The following is an 18814-nucleotide window of genomic DNA, read 5'->3' as shown; positions in this document are numbered from 1 at the left end:
AAACATGTCAACATTCAATAAAATTGCTTACAAAAAATGTTTTTGTTGTATGTGTAGGGAAAAACATTCGCTGGAGAACCGGCTTTAAGCTTTGCTGTATTTGAAAATTATAATTTTTTAACATCTTATATTCATTTTTTCCAACAAAAATTGTAATCTTTTATCTATTATTTTCAATATTATATCGCTGTTGGTAATAAATAAACCTTAAAACATTCATTCAACATTAAAACGTTTATGGCCATAAGCTACAAATGTTATGCCTTCTCCATAACGAGAATGTTAACAACAATTTCTTGGCTCTGGCACTGACTCCAAAAAAAAAAAACAAAGTCAGACACCAAAAAAAGTGCAACGGCTGTCGGCGGTGTAATTTATAACCTAAAAATAAGTAATTTTTAAATTTTAATATATTCTAATCACTATTACAGTGATATAATTATGGAATTCATTGATGCAATACCAGTCACCTTTAAAGAAATTACACCTAATCACAATATTCCAGAGAAATGGAAGGAAATTGTTTTGAATACAGGTTTGTATTTCATGTATTTTGGTAAATAAACAATAAACTTTGTGAAATAATTTCAATGTGTTTAGTCTTATATTTAAATTTATGCAACCTGATCTTTATCAACCATCAATTGAAACAACAATAATACTTTTTAGAACCTACTTATAATAATTTCATTTTTGTCATAGGTGGTACTCACAGCACCCTTCAGGATATAAAGTTACCTCAGAAGGCAGGGGGCTATTGGTACAGAGAATTAAAGAAAGCAAACACCCGAAATCGTTTTATCTATTGGTAAGTAATAAAAGTTAGTTCAAAACATTCAAATAATTTAAATCTTACATTGCATACCTGCTGGTTAAATAACCAATTGTATTGATGCATCAATTTGCAGGCAAACTACTCCAGACTCAATAGAATTATCAGAAGCATCCTTAGATGTGAATTTATCTGGAGCAAATCTGAGATGTAAAGTACCAGGCACTCCACCGTTAAACAGTATAACAATTTATGAACGTCCCATGTACCGTGAAATAGTTATTTTGGCTGCCACTGTTTCCTCTGTTCATAGATTAACATTCCCTCATCCTGAAGTTTTGGATAAGAAAGTAAGTACCAAAAACTTTTGTTTTACCCAAAGTTTATTTAAAATTTATGTAGTTTTACAATATCTTAATGTTATGTCTTTATTCTTCAGTCTACATTTGGTTCATTGAGCACATCATCGCCTTCAATATTCCAAGATATAAGTGCTTTGAATAATCCTAACAATTACTTTATCCTGAATCAATATACAAATGCAAGTAAGTATTGTGAAACTGAACATTGTTTTTTATTCAAGTTTTATGCTGATTTGCTGGTTCCCAATATTTCTTTAAGTTAAAAATACCGATGACTGTTAAATTATTATTAATTTAAACTTATTAACATTATAGCTACAGGTGTTGCCCACACATGTTCTTCTCTACTGCGGGAAAATGGTGAAGCATTATTTGCCCTAGCATTTGGCATTGGGGGTGAAGGAGGCCTCCTGTTAGTAAAGCTACCCGTATCAGGATCTGCAGTAACGGTTCCACTTAAAAGGGAGTCAGCAGTACCCAGATTTTTATCAGGAATCACTGGCGCATTAAGGTTTGTATCTACTTAAGTATTTACCTTTCTATGTTAATATTGTGTGCAATATTTATCACAATTTAACTTTAACATGAAACCTTGTAAGTCTTTTGAAATTATAAAACCTGAATTATTTTCTGTTATAGTGCCTTTATAAATACATAAATGAACAATCAGCTTTTAAGATAATTCACAAATCAAATATTTTGATTTATTTCTTGTTTTTAGAGGAAAAAGTACTGATGGCCTTGAAACATATGGGGTGGTGTTAACCCACAATTTGGCAGTAGCAATATGCGGCGACACGTGTCTTCGCGCGTGGGGTATCGACGAGGGCGGTGCGCCGGTCGCTGTTTCGCCTCCCCTTGCCCAAACTGTAGTCAGACCTAAGCCACCTCGTAAGTATGGCATAGAAATTACAATAGAGTACAAAACAATTGCTCTACATGTGGTTGATTTACAACTTCAATCAATATGCAAAATAAATATTTATACTGGAAAAACTTCATGCCAAGAGACTGCTTTTTTGTAATTGGATTGGATGACCACAATCCAGGTTTCTTTTCTTCGTTCTAATGTAACCAGTTAAATGTATTTTTCTAAGGCTGAGTTGCTCCATCTTAAATAAATAATCTTTTTTTTTATGGAGTTTGACAGTTTTTGATGTTTGTTACAGTTAAAGACTAATATGTTTAAACTTGGTATTATTTCTCTTACAGCACATGGCCACATGTTGCAGAAGTCAATTGGGACTGATGGGAGTGTGATGCTGGTAGCATATATCTCATTTCCTGATGAGTGCGAGTTTGTCGTCATGAAGATGCATGATGGCGGTGCTGGTGTTAAGTTCTCACATATCTGCCGTATTTTTGGACCACAAGTAAGATCATAGTTTAGCAAATTGATTAATTAGGTTTATGGTGTTATAAATAAACTAATTGTAAAGTTTCTTTTTTAGTTGGACCTGTTTGATTATAGCATTGGTTATGGTGAGGGTACCAATGTTATCTGGGCATTATGGAGTCAGCCTGATGGCGAAACTATCATAACAAGTGAGTTTTGTTTGCAATATGCAATATTCTGTTCAATTCTGTTTCTCAAATTTGTCTGTCTGAGATAAGTAATTAATTAAAGAGAAAAAAAGTACTCAAAACTGTAAACAAGTGAACTGCAAAAAAAGTCCTGAGGTAACAAATACGTACGCCGCAATATTGCGAAGGTCTAAGTTCAAATAATGAAGTTCTGTTTGGTCACATTTTTGGCTCATAAACATTTTACTGTACAAACATTGCTTTGCTACATTATAGAAACAACCTATTTGATATTGGTGTTTGTGCCATGTTGGGGGACCGTATGAATGAGACACGGGTTGTAGTTAATCTCTGATATCAATCTGTTTATTAATGTGAACTGCGCGACTATTTATACGATATAGATCAAAGGTGAATGACGTCACAGCATCAGCACTATACGTGATAAATGTGCTGACACTGTGAACGTGATCAAGATAAGATATGAAGAGATTTAGTATTGTGCATACCGGCACAGTGTTCTTAGTGAAAAAGTAATATTAATCTTTTTAACGTGTCGACAAAAAACCTACACGGTGTCAGCCCAAAACTTCGCCACAAGAGTGGCATTGTCAGCAGCATTCATTAAATGCTCCTGCGTGCAGTTGCTCGGGTACTCAGGGCACGACATCATGTGCTTCATCGACTGGGGAACGAAACCGCACCTGCACTCCATGTTTGAGCCATCCAAGAATCCCCACCTGGCTGACCAGATTATTAATATTAACCTTTCAATCCCCGGACCCCCCACCGCGCGCCACTTGTACTTACCGGCGTGTCAGGTTTCAATGGCCGGGTGCCCGCTTATCGCTTTGTTTTTGTTCGTTCGACACATGTTTACATTCCACGCCGGCGGGAGTTACATATCTGAGTAGGTATTGAAACAAAGTAACCAGTGCCCCGATTAAGCTATTTTTTAACTTCTCCAAACAGACGCGCTTCTTCGATTTCTTCGATTCTGCGATACGGATTGGTCAAAATAGCTGACGTCAGCTGTTTTGACCGTTTGAATCGTATCGAAGAAGCGCGTCTGTATTGAAGACGTTAAAAAATAGCGTAATCGGGGCCCAGATGTGTTGATACAAGAGCTTTGTGATGTTCCTTAGGCAGTGTCCTGGGCGCGGAAGTGTCTTGGCGCGCGGTGGCGGGACGGGAGCCGGCGCCGCCGCTGCCGCAGCTGGCCTCGCACCAGCAATACCGCGACCGCCTGCTGGCGCCGGGATTGTTCCCGCCATCGGTGGTTAATAAGGCGCTCGTGGTAAGTTACTAAATTATCATCCTTATTGGTACAAAACACTGCACATTCCTGAAAATAGTTGTATTTAGATTTGACTGTATTTGCTCAATAGTTTTGCAGAGGAATGCAAAAAAAAGATGCTGAAAAATATGCTGTATTTGGTCTTAACTGGGTCATGATGAGATCTGGGCGTATTATTCTTTCTTTGTTCTAGTCAATGGACAATCTAAATGTCGGATCCGGCTCGAAGGACCATGATAAACCTTTTATGGCCTTCATTTAATGGATTTGAAAGATTTTAAGTAGCACTAAAATGAAAGTGATTATTACTATTGTAAAAAGCTATATTTGTCTAATTTAAATGGCACTCAATGTAATATGTTTTTTTAAAGATATACCGCCGTACATGGGGCAGCAACGAAACGTCTATCGACGGCGATCTGAGCGAGGCGGCGTTGAACGCCGTCCAAACCCGCCTCAGGCACCTCATTGCACGAGCCTCTGCTCCTGACCACTCGCATCTGATGCACAAGTAATAAAGTTGTTTTTACAATAAAAATATCAAATGCAGTAAGTAATTATGACATCAAAGATGTTAATACTTTAAAAAATTTTTAGGTGCTGGTCAGATTTGTACAGTTGGTGCATGCAATACATGGAAGGATTGCAAAAACCTCTTGGTCTCATGGTTTCTACTCACGTATGTATTTCTGCAGATGTTACGTTCAATCTGAAGACAGCTCCTTTGAAACTTAGTAGAATTTGTCATTTCTAGGGCAATGATGTAGAAAGCGGATGGTGGTGTGCAGTAGTGCGGCGAGCCGGCATATCGCTGGTCCGAGAGTTGGAGCCACTCGAGCGTATGATGCTATCACCCGATCTCAGTCCTATGGAATCTGGAATGGGTATGTATGAACTGTTACGGAAGCGTAAAACACAAGCAATTGTTTTGTCTATTTGTCATTAAATGTCAGCTAATCGCAGTCCATTGATCGAAAAAAGCACAATCTTCTACTTTTTTTTTAATTTTTCCTTCCTCGTCAAGATGCTGTTCATTCGGAAACCATTTTACTTTCCTTTTTTTTACATTTTTACACTGCGCCGCTAGCCCCGAACTAAGCAAAGCTTGTGCTATGGGTACTAGACAACGGATATAAACATACTTAAATACTTTTTTTTTGTAAATACATACATACTTAGTATACATAGAAAACACCTAGACCCGTCACAGAATTTAAAGTTCACCATTTCAATTTCTGCCCGGCCGGGAATCGAACCCGGGACCTCTCGGCCTAGTAGTCCGTTCTGAACTACACCAAACGGCCGATTAAACTAAAGTCTGGTCCGTGAGCACGTAGAATTTTGTCCAATGACCCCAAGCTACCCATCCTTATCGCTCGCGCGTAATTATGTTGCTATCGCGCTCGCACACTCACTGGACAAAATTCTACGTGCTCACGGACCAGGCTTTACTTTAAAACTTTTCTATCATCAGTTTGGAGAGATATGGCCGACCTTCTGCCTCTAGCGTTTTCTCGATAGTCAAAAACAAATGAAAGCGACGAAAAAAACAAAAAAGTTTGACGATCGTGTTTTGATCAGCAGGTGCCCCAAAAAAGTTTTACGATCGTGTTTTGATCACCAGGTGCCCCAAAAAAGTTTTACGATCGTGTTTAGATCACCAGGTGCCCCAAAAAAGTTTTACGATCGTGTTTTGATCACCAGGTGCCCCAAAAAAGTTTTACGATCGTGTTTTGATCACCAGGTTAGAGATGAAACGGATAGTTGTTTGGCCGGATACCGGATACCGGATAGCCGGATATCCGGCGGCCGGATAGTTGGCCCATTGTCTTGTTTCATGTCGTGACGAGTTTAGCGCTGCACAGGTGCTTCGAACGCGATCAGTGGGTCTATTAGTAGACTAGACTAGTCACATTTTTCGAAAATCGAATCTGTCCGAATAGAATGTCAGATTTTGCCACTTGTCTAGAGGGCAGATCAATTCGAGCGTTTTCGGTTGCTATCGTTAGTGTGTAATTGAATAGCGAAAATTAAATTAGTTTACTTGCTGCGTAATCTGACTGAACAGCATGCATCATGTCATCAAACCATCAGTGAAAAAAAGATCGCCTTTTTTATTTGGCAATATTTCGACATTAACAGATATTATTTACTACGGGGTGGCCCAGAAGAAAATTCACTTTTGAAAATTCACTGAAACGAAAACTGTACATTTTTGTACAACTTTAACTATTGCAATTTAAAGGAAATTTAGTGCAATTTATTTTAAAATTTACTTCCTTTTATAAATTTTATCGTACATGTGATTCCCTTGACGTTTACAACATTCGGTCAACATACATCAAAATTTTGGAAAACCTTCGTTAGAGTTACCTCAAAATGGATTCAGGATGGATGAATGCTGCAGAGTTTTTGGATTATTAGAGTATACTCTGCTCATAAGGTAACCCCGCAAAAAGAAGTCTGCTGGAATGAGATTAGCGCTTTTTAGAGGCAGTGAGATTTCATTCCTGCTTAATAGGTTTGTTGCATTGAAAGGATGATTAATTTTTAAGAATGCTATACTGGTAGGCTGAAAAGTTAAAGCTGCAAGATTCGCAAGGCTATGACCGGAGCACTTGGTTTCACCAAGATGGGGCTACGTGTCACACTTCAAATGAGAGCATTTAGATTGTAAGAGACATGTTCCTACAAAAAAATAATTTCAGGCAGGGGTGACATCTCCTGGCCACCAGGAAGCCCTGATCTTACTCCAGAAAAATCTTTTTTGTGGTGTTACATTAAGAATAGAGTATACTTTTATAACCCAACAAACATGCAGCAACTGAAGCTGAGCATTCGGCAAAAAATTGAAAATAGGTTTCGAGGTAATTCTAAGAAACGCATTTCAAGATTTTAATGTATGTTGATCGAATGTTGTAAGCGTCAAGGAAATCTCCTGGGCGATGTAATTTAATAAAGGTAAATTTAAAAATAAATTGCATTAAATTTCCTTCAAATTGCAATAGTTAAAGTTCTATAAAAATTTAGGTACAGTTTTCCTTTCCTTCAATGTTCAAAAGTGAATTTTCGTCTGGGCCACCCTGTATTTATGTATTCGTCATTAGAGTGAATACCCCAGAAAAAGAAATTAGTTTTTTGAAAGGCTTTCTGAAGAATGGCTTTTTTGTAACTTTTTGGACTTTAAATAAAAGCCGTCATTATTATAAGCCATTTTATTTATATTTACCGCAAAGATTAATGTATTTCATTTTATTAATAGGAAATTGTCGTAATTTTTTAATATCCGGTATCCGGCCGGATAGTGAGTTACTATCCGGTATCCGGCCGGATAGTAAATTTAGGCCGGATATCCGGCCTACCGGATAGTTGCCGGATATCCGTTTCATCTCTACACCAGGTGCCCCAAAAAAGTTTTACGATCGTGTTTTGTTCAGCAGGCGCCCGCGACGGCGAGTTATCCCCGGACGCGGTGCGCGTGGTGCTGGCTGGCGCGCGGTGGGAGCGCGCGGCGAGCGCGGCGGGCGCGCGCGAGCTGGAGCGGCGCCTGTTCGCCGCCGCCGCGCCGCAGCACCGCCTGCTGCCGCGCCTGCTGCACCTGCTGCAGGCGCCCGCGCCCGCCGCGCCCGACGCCACGCCGCACGCCGCCGACGCGCCCGTGAGTACCGCCAGAGTAAATACAAATGAGTAGGTCATCTTCATAGAAACGCCTGAGCGCGGTTTGTATGTGAGCGCGCCAATACGTATGCGGCGCGCACGCACACACTGACAAAATTTTACGTTGATTAGCGGTGAGTTGCCCCGAATTTTGTGGGCTGAGTGAGTTTACAACGCGCGTTTAAAAAATGTATGAAAATTTTAGTTCTAAAACGTTTCCGCTAGGGGCGCTGTACAATCCGTCATACATTTAATGTCATTTTTTGACGCGCTCATGAGCGCGTTTGATGTAAACTCGAACCAGGCCCTCTGGTCTGCCTTAAGGCTGATTTACACGTTTAAGTAGTTAGTATTTACGTAACTTTTATGAAAATCTTAGTTCTTGAACGTTTCCGCTAGGGGCGCTGTACAATCCGTCATACATTTAATGTCATTTTTGACGCGCTCACTAGTGAGCGCGTTTGATGTAAACTCACACTAGGCCCTCTGGTCTGCCTAAAGGCTGAGTTACACGTATTCGTATTAAGTAGTTAGTTATACGTAACTAAATTTTAACTTAATTTTAAGTCTATGTCCAAACGTCAAGAACTTATTTACTATGAAACTGTCAAAACGTGTCAAGTGACAAGCCCCGCCCACTATCTTACCCGAAAAAATAAGTTAAAATTTAGATACCTACTTTTTCTAATTATTATGTGTAAATCAGCCTTTAAGTCCGGTTTCCACCAAGGTGGAGCGGAGACGAGAGGAGATGTGCGGCTACCCCTCTCGACTGCAATAAATTCCATCCAACTATGAATAATCTGTTTTATTGGTAAAATACATGCTCCAACACCTACTAAGAAAATAAAACGAAAGTTATAAATTATTAACAAAGTTTACATTTTCAGATTCTCAGTCCCCAGCAAATTGACGAGCTCACGTCAATTTTGGAACCGATAAAAGATCTACAAAATGCCGTGCTGGAGCTCAACGATGCCCTGAGATTAGATGTTCCGGAGATCGATACTTCTAACCGTAAGATCATCATATTTCACAACATAAATTTAAATACATTTTATTGCCTTGCATCATTTGGGGTATTACATTGTGTTTCTTTTTCTCAGATGATGATGAAGACACCAGCGAGTACGACAATCTATTCGCAAGTGATTTGGGAGTGTCCGTGATTACTGAAGCAATAAGGCAAATGGCTGAAATGAGGTTAGATTTTTTAATGTTTTGTCCACTTACAGTTTTATGACGTTGAAGAATATGTGGTACTGGGTATTTTTACGGTATTTTTTGTTTAGCCTGTCTATTTAATTAGAACCCAACACTGTTTAGGAATCTAACAATTATTGAAATGTATAGTTATTTAATAAAATAATTTCCGCGGAGTGGGCCTGGTGACCTGTAATACAGATTTTCTTAAAATCTACAATAGGCACCAGCTCTCACATTGCTGATCTATAATTAAACAGATATATTATACGAAATGATTTTCCTTATTTTTTGATTTTGGTTAAAGTACCTAATAATGTGCTCACAGTTTTTATTGAACTTCGAAAGTTCTGAGCTCCAAGGGCGTTTAGTTGCAGTCTGCTAATGGATGCAGTCAGTCCTTGTCTGTTGTGAGAGAATTAAATTAAATAAATTAATAAAATTTGTCCTGCCCTATTCCTTCAACTACCTTATTACTCTTGATTTAAAGCTCAATTTAACTTGTCAGGTCGCGAGTGGTGCGCGGCGCGTTGGCAGCACTAGGCGTAAGCGGCGGCGCGGGCGGCGTGCCGGGCGCTGGTCATTGCGCCGTGCATTGGCAGGCCTACCGTGCTCTGTTATGGCTGCGGGCTGCTACGCTTACCCGCCCGTAAGTGAAATAAAGTGCCCGTTTTCAAGGCGAGAGTGAATAGGCACTTACAGGGCAGATATGTACCATCCTAGACTGCATCTCACTTAACACCAGGTGCGATTGTGGTCAAATACCTGCCTTGTTTAGCATAAAAAAAAAGTGATAATGCTAACAGGGATAGGGACACAACACTATTCATAAATACGATACGTCAACGAACTCTCATTGACATACTTTATATGAGTAAGGCCCGGTCTCCACTGAAGCAGAACGGAGAAATGTCGGGCCGTAAAATGTTTATATACAACTAACTTTCCGACCGCGGCTTCGCCCGCGTCGAATTTTGTCTGTCACAGAAAAACTTTATCGCGCGCGTCCCCGTTTCAAAAACCGGCATAAAAACTACCCTATGTCCATTCCCGGGACTCAAACTAACTCTATGCCAAATTTCATCAAAATCGGTTCAGTGGTTTAGGCGTAAAAGCAAGACAGACAGAGTTAATTTCGCATTTATAATATTAAGTATAGAAGTATAGATTTGAGTGTGGCGGCGCCGCGGCGTGGAAGGAATTGTCCTGTGGCCAACTCAATTCACAGCTATCCAATGATAGCTTATAAATATATTTACCTATTCTTGTTCCTCTAGCTAGGCAATAAAACAATGTTGGTTTTAAACATCGAATCGAAATGTTTACTGATAACGTAAGCCATTAGCAATTCAAATGACCTTCGCGCTTCGTAGGTACTCGTGTACCTAAAAAGTCAAGTTTACATTGTCATCGTCATCACGTTATTTGCATTATTGCCACACTTACGAGCAAAACATATTTGCTTTCATATTTTGAGTACGGATGCTGTTTTTCATTAAAGATCTGTTGTTGGTTGTTTTATATGAGCACCAATGGTTACTTAACATTTTTAGTAACCTGTAACCTGGTAATGGCTGAATTGTTGTCACCGTATTTTGAAATTTAAGGAGGTAAAAATGTAAAAAAAAAAATTAAAAATATTTTTTCTCATACTAATCAATTAAAGGGTTAAGACTTCATCAAGTGTGTGTTATCAAAAAGTTTTATCTCAGTGTCAATACCCAATATTATCCAATAAACCGCCAACATTTCATTCATCGTTAAAAGTCCAAGATGACTGGACGATCAAAGAAACCGTGGTGGCTTTTGCAGTTTGCGGTCTGCAGTTAATCTTGGACTTTTAGGCTATGTTCGTAGACATCGTAGTATTTACATGTACAACTGATCACATGAGCGCGCATTAACGCGCGTCAGCGAGAGTTGACGCGGCGCTCAGAGAACGAAATTGCTTCCACAGGGCGGCAAGCTCAGCCGAAACATTCCGTCTGAAACTCAGCGCGTTAGGCGCCGAAGCCGACTTTTACCTTAACGAGTAACGAAATTGCTTCCACAGGGCGGCAAGCTCAGCCGAAACATTCCGTCTGAAACTCAGCGCGTTAGGCGCCGAAGCCAGCGCGGAGATAGCCGCCCGCGGCGGGGTGGGGCTGGAGGGGGCGGCGGCGCGCGCGGGCGCGGGGGTCGTGGGTGCATACGCTCGCAGCGCCGGCGGACAGCGGGCCCGGGCGCACCTGGCCGCCGCACGGGCGCCCGACCACTGGCATCATGCGCTGCCGCTGCTGGCGTATCATATAGCGCATCAATTGTATCCTTTACTGCTAATAACTTTAAATAAAATTACTACGTCAAAAATTACGGACGACAGCACATCAATCATCAATCTAAACCTTACCTACGGCATCTTATGTAGTTGTAAGAGGTGGCTTTTGCAACAAAAATAATATGTAGTCTGATGTGCGCTGTCGCCTGTGCTATCGGCCACAGTGTTAACTATCCATTTCCGTTTTTGCTCTCGCTCTCATCAAATGGTGATTCTTTGCGATAGAACGAGACGACATGACCGGCAATGGGTAGTTAACACTGTTGCCGATAGTACATTGCGTGCGAATGGGTATGCGGTGGCTTTAATTATGTTTCACTTTGTTGCACGCCTCGCGAAGTCTTTTTAATTTTTACTTCATCAAATTAGGTAATAGGTATTAGAGCAGTACACAAAAACAATAGCCCAATACAAAAATTCTTCGAATATTTTATAGAGGAGAGATGATTTTCTTAGCACATAAATAGATGGGCAGTGAGCGGAGGGTTCGAGTTCGGATGGTGGTTGGCTTCAATCAACCAACCTCGCCTTGTGCAGAGCTACGTTGCGATGCTGGAGCCTTGGTGCGAATGGAATGCCTGCTCACGTGAGTTACTTTTTTATTTCCTAAATAGTTTATTATTACCATAACTAGTCCCCTCAACACGAAACTATTTGTTCTTTCGTAGGGCAATTCATCTTGGGCTTATCTCTGCTGGATCTCGAAGACTCTGAGAGCGCTTATACCGCGTTCTGCAAAGCGGCTAAAGGCGTCAGCACGGAACCTTTCTTGAGGCAGCTGGTTGCCGCCCCCGATGCTCGGCTAACACAACATCAGGCGTTGGTGTTATATTACATGAAGGTAAGAAAAGAAAACATTTGATAAGCTTTTGGGAACTTCTCTAGTCGGTTACATGTAGGAGGCAGACAAAAATTCTGCATCTACAATCAGCTATCACAATCTCGAGAAAGTGTTGTTGTAACGATTACAACAATGTGAAACTAAATAGCCGTTTTATGTTGTAGGTCATAAAACTCTTCGAAATACATGACGCGGGTGCTTGCGTTGTTCGTCTGGCTGAAACCGCCATCAGTATCGCCGACAAGGATGATCCGAATTTGGTAAGTCTTAAAATTCTTTACAGGTGTAAATTACCAATAAAATTAGTTTAAAAGCAAGTGAGTGAAAACGTGTATCCATGTAACTCCTTGTGTGAAACCATGTTCGATGTGTCGTCATGGGGATATGTTTATTAATGTGTTTTAAATACAAAGCTTTAATAACCGTCCGATATTGTCTTGTAGTGTGCGCATGTTCGCACGCAACGCAACAGCAGATTTCTTGGTGCTCTCCGAAGAAATCTGCCGTTGCGTGCGTGATCGCGGACTTCTATAGGTATCTCGTCACACAAATGTTTACGTACAGAGCATGTTACTCGCTTATTAGGGTGCCTTCAAAATTGCTGCAGCCGCACTGCTGTCGCTAGGTTTGAGAATCGTAGTGTTGTACATTTAGTTGTACGATGGACTCTGACGAAGAAACACTGCTCTTAGTGTTACTATAAAACGAAAAAGGATTTTAGGCAGAAAAAATACGTGAACGCAGCAGTCACTAGTCGGTCGATGAATTGATGCGTGGCCGCAGCTCGGGTGTAGCGCTGCAATCGCGCGTTTTTTTATTTACATAGGTTTACAAAACAGCGCCGTCTCTGCGCTGCAGACGCGCTGCCGCCGCGCGGCACTTTGCGGCAAAAGACAATGCCGGAAATTGGCGTCTTTTTTTTTTCGCGCGGCCATCGACCAAACCTTGTTTTTTGATTACAAAATAGTGTAATAAACCAAACTTACTATGACATGTAATGTATACCTCTAAACTCAGTCTGAACTGAGTTACGAGCATTAGAAGTTTGATGATTTTACATAGGTACTAGATTTGCTTTTTGCGCGCAAGTTTTGTATGAAATTGCAACAAAATAGTGACATTGTATGTGTAAACAAACAATACCATCCATTAAAGGCTCCAGACATCAGTGTGGAGTAGAATCAGCGCAATAAAAAAATAACGGAATATTTTGTTGCAATTTCTTACAAAACTTGCGCGCAAAAAGCAAATCTAGTATGTAAATTATCAAACTTCTAACGCTCGTAACTCAGTTCAGACTGAGTTTAGGTATACATGTCATAGTGAGTTTGGTTTATTACACTATTTTGTAATCAAAAAACAAAGTTTGGTCGATGGCCGCGTGAAAAAAAAAAGACGCCCCCTTCCATACAAAATCTGGCATTGCCATTTGAAGACGCCCTTATTGTGAAGTTACTTTTCCTTGGCAGGCGATGTTCCAATGGCTGGTATTCAAGTGGCACCTGTCGGGCGGGCGCGTGGAGCGCGCGCTGGCCGCCGCCGCCGCCAGCCCCGCGCCCACCGCGCGCGCCGCCGCCGCCGCCACGCTGCTCACCACGCTGGGTAATACTACAATGCGTCCGGATAAAGCTGGACATAGTTAGGCTTTTTGATTGCGTGTCCGGCCAAAATAAACGGTGTCCGGCTTGTCCGGCTTTTAATATTTGGCAAACGAGCGCGAGCCACTAGATACACGACTAGGGTTGCCAGGTGTCTGGTGAGCTACTACATTAATTGTGACATGTCCGGCTTTTAGGGTAAAATGTCCGGCCAAATGAAGCACAGAGTCCGGCTTTTGTGTTTTTGGACCTGGCAACCCGAACTGGAATAGATACGAGACTATTCCCACCTCTCGTTCCCACCGCTGCAACTCCAATAGCCAGGATCTACAGCTTGGCCACCAGTAAAAACCAAACTAGTGAAGGTTAAGTTTGTTACGGGGGAAAGTTAAAACTGTTATTGGATCCACAACGAATTAATCAGAAGAACATAGGAGATAGCTTCGGGAAGCTTCGCCAAATCTTCTCGTCCAAAATACCGCAGTGTCTCCCTCAAAACTAATCTTTGTGTGTTGCCAGCGGTGACATTCGGAACAGAAACGTGGCCCTAATACTTTTTTCTTTCAGCTTTTCTTACTATAGTCTGGACTGTGAGCACGTAGAATTTTTTCCAATGGCCCCAAGCTACCCAACCTTATCGCTCGCGCGTAATGAGGATCAGTACTGTTGTAGAAAATGCAATAAAACTAGTATCTACGTTAATCTTTAAGACATAAGGAAGATATATCTTTTTGAATTATCCAAATCGGACCATTACTTACGAAGATATTAAGTAATAAACATAGGCCGTTTTTGCCGCTTAAAGTCAACGTACGCAGGGCCGCGTGACGTCATTGTATCCGAATCGAGCGCAGCCTGCGTACTATTGGGATGGAAAATATTTATTTCCAGCTAAACTATCAGTTTTAGAAAAAAACTTTTAATAACATTTATTCATCAAAATAAAGTAACCCATCGACCAGTAATTTTAAAAAATAAAAATTGTGAAAAATAAGTATCGCTATGTCCAAAGACCACATTTTCATAGGATTCGATGGAATGCGGAAACGCGGTTGGGGTGAGTGTAACTTTATGATTGTTTGTATTGAACATAATAATACATAATATGAGTCATACCTAGCTTCTGGCCGAGGGGGAGTCATACCTAGCTTATGCTTATGGACTGGGGGGAGGGGCTAGCCTTACCCAGCTTCTGGCCTGGGGGAGGGGGGGGGGGGTGAAGTCATACCCAGTTTCTGGCCTGGGAGGGGGGGTAAATCATACCCAACTTCTGGCCGAGGGGGAAGTCATCATGTCGGGGGAGTCATACCCAGCTTCTAGGCTAAGATTAAATAATTTCCAGGAGGGAGCAGCTGTCCTTTCCTGCAGCAGCTGGCCCGCCCATGGCAACGGCGAATAGATAGGTAGGTACGTAGGTTAAACTCAGAAAAACTAAATAACAGGTAGGCATTGCGTGTACATCGAAATGATCTTCATAGCAATGTCTTGCTTGTAGCCTAGGCAGAGTGTATCTGCCTCAGCTATACCTTATTGTTAGAAGTAAATAAATTAATACTTATACATTTTTATATTTATTTGGAAGAAGATTGACTAACAACACTTATGAACACTTTATTTGAATAAATCGCCAAATATACCACCGCGGAGACCCCAATCGCGTCTCCGCGTTCCATTGAATCGTATGAGCATATGGATTTTTTGCGTTATTTTTCTCAATTTCTATTTTTTTAAATTACCTATCGATAGCTTACTTTATTCTGATGAATAAATGTCATTACAAGTTATTCCTAAAACTGATAGTTTGGCTAGAAAAAAATATTTTCTATCCACGCAGTACGCCGGCAGCGTTCGGATCGGATATAATGACGTCATCGGTCCCGTGCCGGGCGGTCAGTGAACTTTTTTAGTAATTTGGCCATAACTTCGTCAATTTTTGTCGTAGAACAAAAATTTTTGGACTGTATATTAAGGATTTCTTAGCCCTATAAATCTGCATTCACAGCTAAAAATCGAAATGATCCTCATTAGGTTGCTGTCGCGCTTGCACACTCACTGCGGGCGCCCGTCGCACAGTCGCGACAGCAACATAATTACACGCGAGCGATAAGGATGGGTAGCTTGGGGTCATTGGCCAAAATTCTACGTGCTCGCAGACCAGACTATAGCCTATTCGTTACTCCACCGTAGAATGAAGGCATTTTGGGAGTTTTTTGTATTCGTGTTGAAGAAAACCGTCATCGCATTACTTTCATTGCAGCATCGCGCAAGCAACTGGGTGCTTTAGTGAAGTGCGCGGCGCTGGGCGCGGAGGCGGAGCGCGCGGCGGCGGCGCGCGCCAAGCTGCACGACGCGCACGGACACAACCCCTACTACGACTTCCTCTACGCGCTGCACGTCTCGCGACACCACTACCGCAAGGGTGAGCACTGGCGTATCTGCTTGGTATCATATAATATAGCTCATGACTTAGTACTAACATTTGTCGTCTTCCAATCGGTAACCCAAAAATCCTGGGGAGGCTATTCCAGACCAGTCTGGGATGCCCTGGCTCCCGCTATACGTATACCCAAAATGGACTTATATGGTGGGGGGGGGGGACCACTGACCGTATGGCGTGTTTATGATTATTAAGACACTGTTGCGCACGCGCACTTGCTTTTCCTGCAGTTTTTTTTGCGTATAATTGAGAAGATAAGATGGCGCTGGTTCTACTTTGGGGCGTGCATAAATATAATTTCGAAATTGCACTTCGCAGCGGCAGCAGTGATGTACGAACGGGCGTCGCGCTGCGCAGCGGAGCGCGGCAACGACTCGAGCGGGCGCCGCAAGTGGCTCGCGGCCGCGCTCACGTGCCTGCGCCTGGCGCGGCCCGAGCACGCCTTCCTGGCGCGCCCGCCGCCGCCGCACCACGCGCCCGCCGCGCTGCAGGTACTGTAGTACACCCGCAGGCGCGCGTGGCTCGCGGCCGCGCTCACGTGCCTGCGCCTGGCGCGGCCCGAGCACGCCTTCCTGGCGCGCCCGCCGCCGCCGCACCACGCGCCCGCCGCGCTGCAGGTACTGTAGTACACCCGCAGGCGCGCGTGGCTCGCGGCCGCGCTCACGTGCCTGCGCCTGGCGCGGCCCGAGCACGCCTTCCTGGCGCGCCCGCCGCCGCCGCACCACGCGCCCGCCGCGCTGCAGGTACTGTAGTACACCCGCAGGCGCGCGTGGCTCGCGGCCGCGCTCACGTGCCTGCGCCTGGCGCGGCCCGAGCACGCCTTCCTGGCGCGCCCGCCGCCGCCGCACCACGCGCCCGCCGCGCTGCAGGTACTGTAGTACACCCGCAGGCGCGCGTGGCTCGCGGCCGCGCTCACGTGCCTGCGCCTGGCGCGGCCCGAGCACGCCTTCCTGGCGCGCCCGCCGCCGCCGCACCACGCGCCCGCCGCGCTGCAGGTACTGTAGTACACCCGCAGGCGCGCGTGGCTCGCGGCCGCGCTCACGTGCCTGCGCCTGGCGCGGCCCGAGCACGCCTTCCTGGCGCGCCCGCCGCCGCCGCACCACGCGCCCGCCGCGCTGCAGGTACTGTAGTACACCCGCAGGCGCGCGTGGCTCGCGGCCGCGCTCACGTGCCTGCGCCTGGCGCGGCCCGAGCACGCCTTCCTGGCGCGCCCGCCGCCGCCGCACCACGCGCCCGCCGCGCTGCAGGTACTGTAGTACACCCGCAGGCGCGCGTGGCTCGCGGCCGCGCTCACGTGCCTGCGCCTGGCGCGGCCCGAGCACGCCTTCCTGGCGCGCCCGCCGCCGCCGCACCACGCGCCCGCCGCGCTGCAGGTACTGTAGTACACCCGCAGGCGCGCGTGGCTCGCGGCCGCGCTCACGTGCCTGCGCCTGGCGCGGCCCGAGCACGCCTTCCTGGCGCGCCCGCCGCCGCCGCACCACGCGCCCGCCGCGCTGCAGGTACTGTAGTACACCCGCAGGCGCGCGTGGCTCGCGGCCGCGCTCACGTGCCTGCGCCTGGCGCGGCCCGAGCACGCCTTCCTGGCGCGCCCGCCGCCGCCGCACCACGCGCCCGCCGCGCTGCAGGTACTGTAGTACACCCGCAGGCGCGCGTGGCTCGCGGCCGCGCTCACGTGCCTGCGCCTGGCGCGGCCCGAGCACGCCTTCCTGGCGCGCCCGCCGCCGCCGCACCACGCGCCCGCCGCGCTGCAGGTACTGTAGTACACCCGCAGGCGCGCGTGGCTCGCGGCCGCGCTCACGTGCCTGCGCCTGGCGCGGCCCGAGCACGCCTTCCTGGCGCGCCCGCCGCCGCCGCACCACGCGCCCGCCGCGCTGCAGGTACTGTAGTACACCCGCAGGCGCGCGTGGCTCGCGGCCGCGCTCACGTGCCTGCGCCTGGCGCGGCCCGAGCACGCCTTCCTGGCGCGCCCGCCGCCGCCGCACCACGCGCCCGCCGCGCTGCAGGTACTGTAGTACACCCGCAGGCGCGCGTGGCTCGCGGCCGCGCTCACGTGCCTGCGCCTGGCGCGGCCCGAGCACGCCTTCCTGGCGCGCCCGCCGCCGCCGCACCACGCGCCCGCCGCGCTGCAGGTACTGTAGTACACCCGCAGGCGCGCGTGGCTCGCGGCCGCGCTCACGTGCCTGCGCCTGGCGCGGCCCGAGCACGCCTTCCTGGCGCGCCCGCCGCCGCCGCACCACGCGCCCGCCGCGCTGCAGGTACTGTAGTACACCCGCAGGCGCGCGTGGCTCGCGGCCGCGCTCACGTGCCTGCGCCTGGCGCGGCCCGAGCACGCCTTCCTGGCGCGCCCGCCGCCGCCGCACCACGCGCCCGCCGCGCTGCAGGTACTGTAGTACACCCGCAGGCGCGCGTGGCTCGCGGCCGCGCTCACGTGCCTGCGCCTGGCGCGGCCCGAGCACGCCTTCCTGGCGCGCCCGCCGCCGCCGCACCACGCGCCCGCCGCGCTGCAGGTACTGTAGTACACCCGCAGGCGCGCGTGGCTCGCGGCCGCGCTCACGTGCCTGCGCCTGGCGCGGCCCGAGCACGCCTTCCTGGCGCGCCCGCCGCCGCCGCACCACGCGCCCGCCGCGCTGCAGGTACTGTAGTACACCCGCAGGCGCGCGTGGCTCGCGGCCGCGCTCACGTGCCTGCGCCTGGCGCGGCCCGAGCATGCCTTCCTGGCGCGGCCCCCGCCGCCGCACCATGGACCCGCCGCGCTGCAGGTACAATAGTACTAAGATCGTTTCATCCACGAAGACGCGCCCCACCA

General features: G+C 46.3%; 2 protein-coding genes across 2 annotated transcripts; both read left to right on the top strand.

Moving 5' to 3' along the window:
* The first annotated feature begins 345 nt into the window (after window positions 1–345).
* Window positions 346–9468, top strand: LOC135077307 (nuclear pore complex protein Nup160 homolog). The gene is made up of 16 exons (XM_063971839.1): window positions 346–535; window positions 703–808; window positions 909–1122; window positions 1212–1317; window positions 1450–1645; window positions 1856–2025; window positions 2347–2507; window positions 2586–2679; window positions 3804–3955; window positions 4327–4466; window positions 4553–4634; window positions 4710–4839; window positions 7396–7613; window positions 8503–8629; window positions 8719–8815; window positions 9324–9468. The coding sequence occupies exons 1-16, from the start codon at window positions 442–444 to the stop codon at window positions 9466–9468; spliced, it is 2232 nt and encodes a 743-aa protein (XP_063827909.1). The 5' UTR covers window positions 346–441.
* Window positions 9469–10858: 1390 nt separating this feature from the next.
* On the top strand, window positions 10859–16536 carry LOC135077602 (nuclear pore complex protein Nup160-like). Its single transcript, XM_063972153.1, has 7 exons — window positions 10859–11117; window positions 11600–11718; window positions 11801–11973; window positions 12138–12233; window positions 13443–13575; window positions 15829–15990; window positions 16327–16536. Exons 2-7 carry the CDS (start codon window positions 11682–11684, stop codon window positions 16506–16508), a joined length of 783 nt encoding a protein of 260 aa, XP_063828223.1. The 5' UTR covers window positions 10859–11117; window positions 11600–11681; the 3' UTR covers window positions 16509–16536.
* Window positions 16537–18814: the final 2278 nt, after the last annotated feature.

The sequence above is a fragment of the Ostrinia nubilalis genome, chromosome 13, assembly GCF_963855985.1.
Source record: "Ostrinia nubilalis chromosome 13, ilOstNubi1.1, whole genome shotgun sequence".
NCBI lineage: Eukaryota > Metazoa > Arthropoda > Insecta > Lepidoptera > Crambidae > Ostrinia > Ostrinia nubilalis.
Note: the sequence above shows the minus strand (reverse complement) of the source record. Positions and strands in the feature narration are given on the sequence as shown.

Coding starts and splice junctions, on each gene's coding strand:
- LOC135077307 (XM_063971839.1), top strand. CDS start 442: ATGGAATTCATTGATGCAATACCAGTCACCTTTAAAGAAATTACACCT. Junction 1,646..1,855: donor GGAATCACTGGCGCATTAAG/GTTTGTATCTAC, acceptor TCTTGTTTTTAG/AGGAAAAAGTACTGATGGCC. Junction 4,467..4,552: donor CACTCGCATCTGATGCACAA/GTAATAAAGTTG, acceptor AAAAATTTTTAG/GTGCTGGTCAGATTTGTACA.
- LOC135077602 (XM_063972153.1), top strand. CDS start 11,682: ATGCTGGAGCCTTGGTGCGAATGGAATGCCTGCTCAC. Junction 11,719..11,800: donor CGAATGGAATGCCTGCTCAC/GTGAGTTACTTT, acceptor GTTCTTTCGTAG/GGCAATTCATCTTGGGCTTA. Junction 13,576..15,828: donor CACGCTGCTCACCACGCTGG/GTAATACTACAA, acceptor CTTTCATTGCAG/CATCGCGCAAGCAACTGGGT.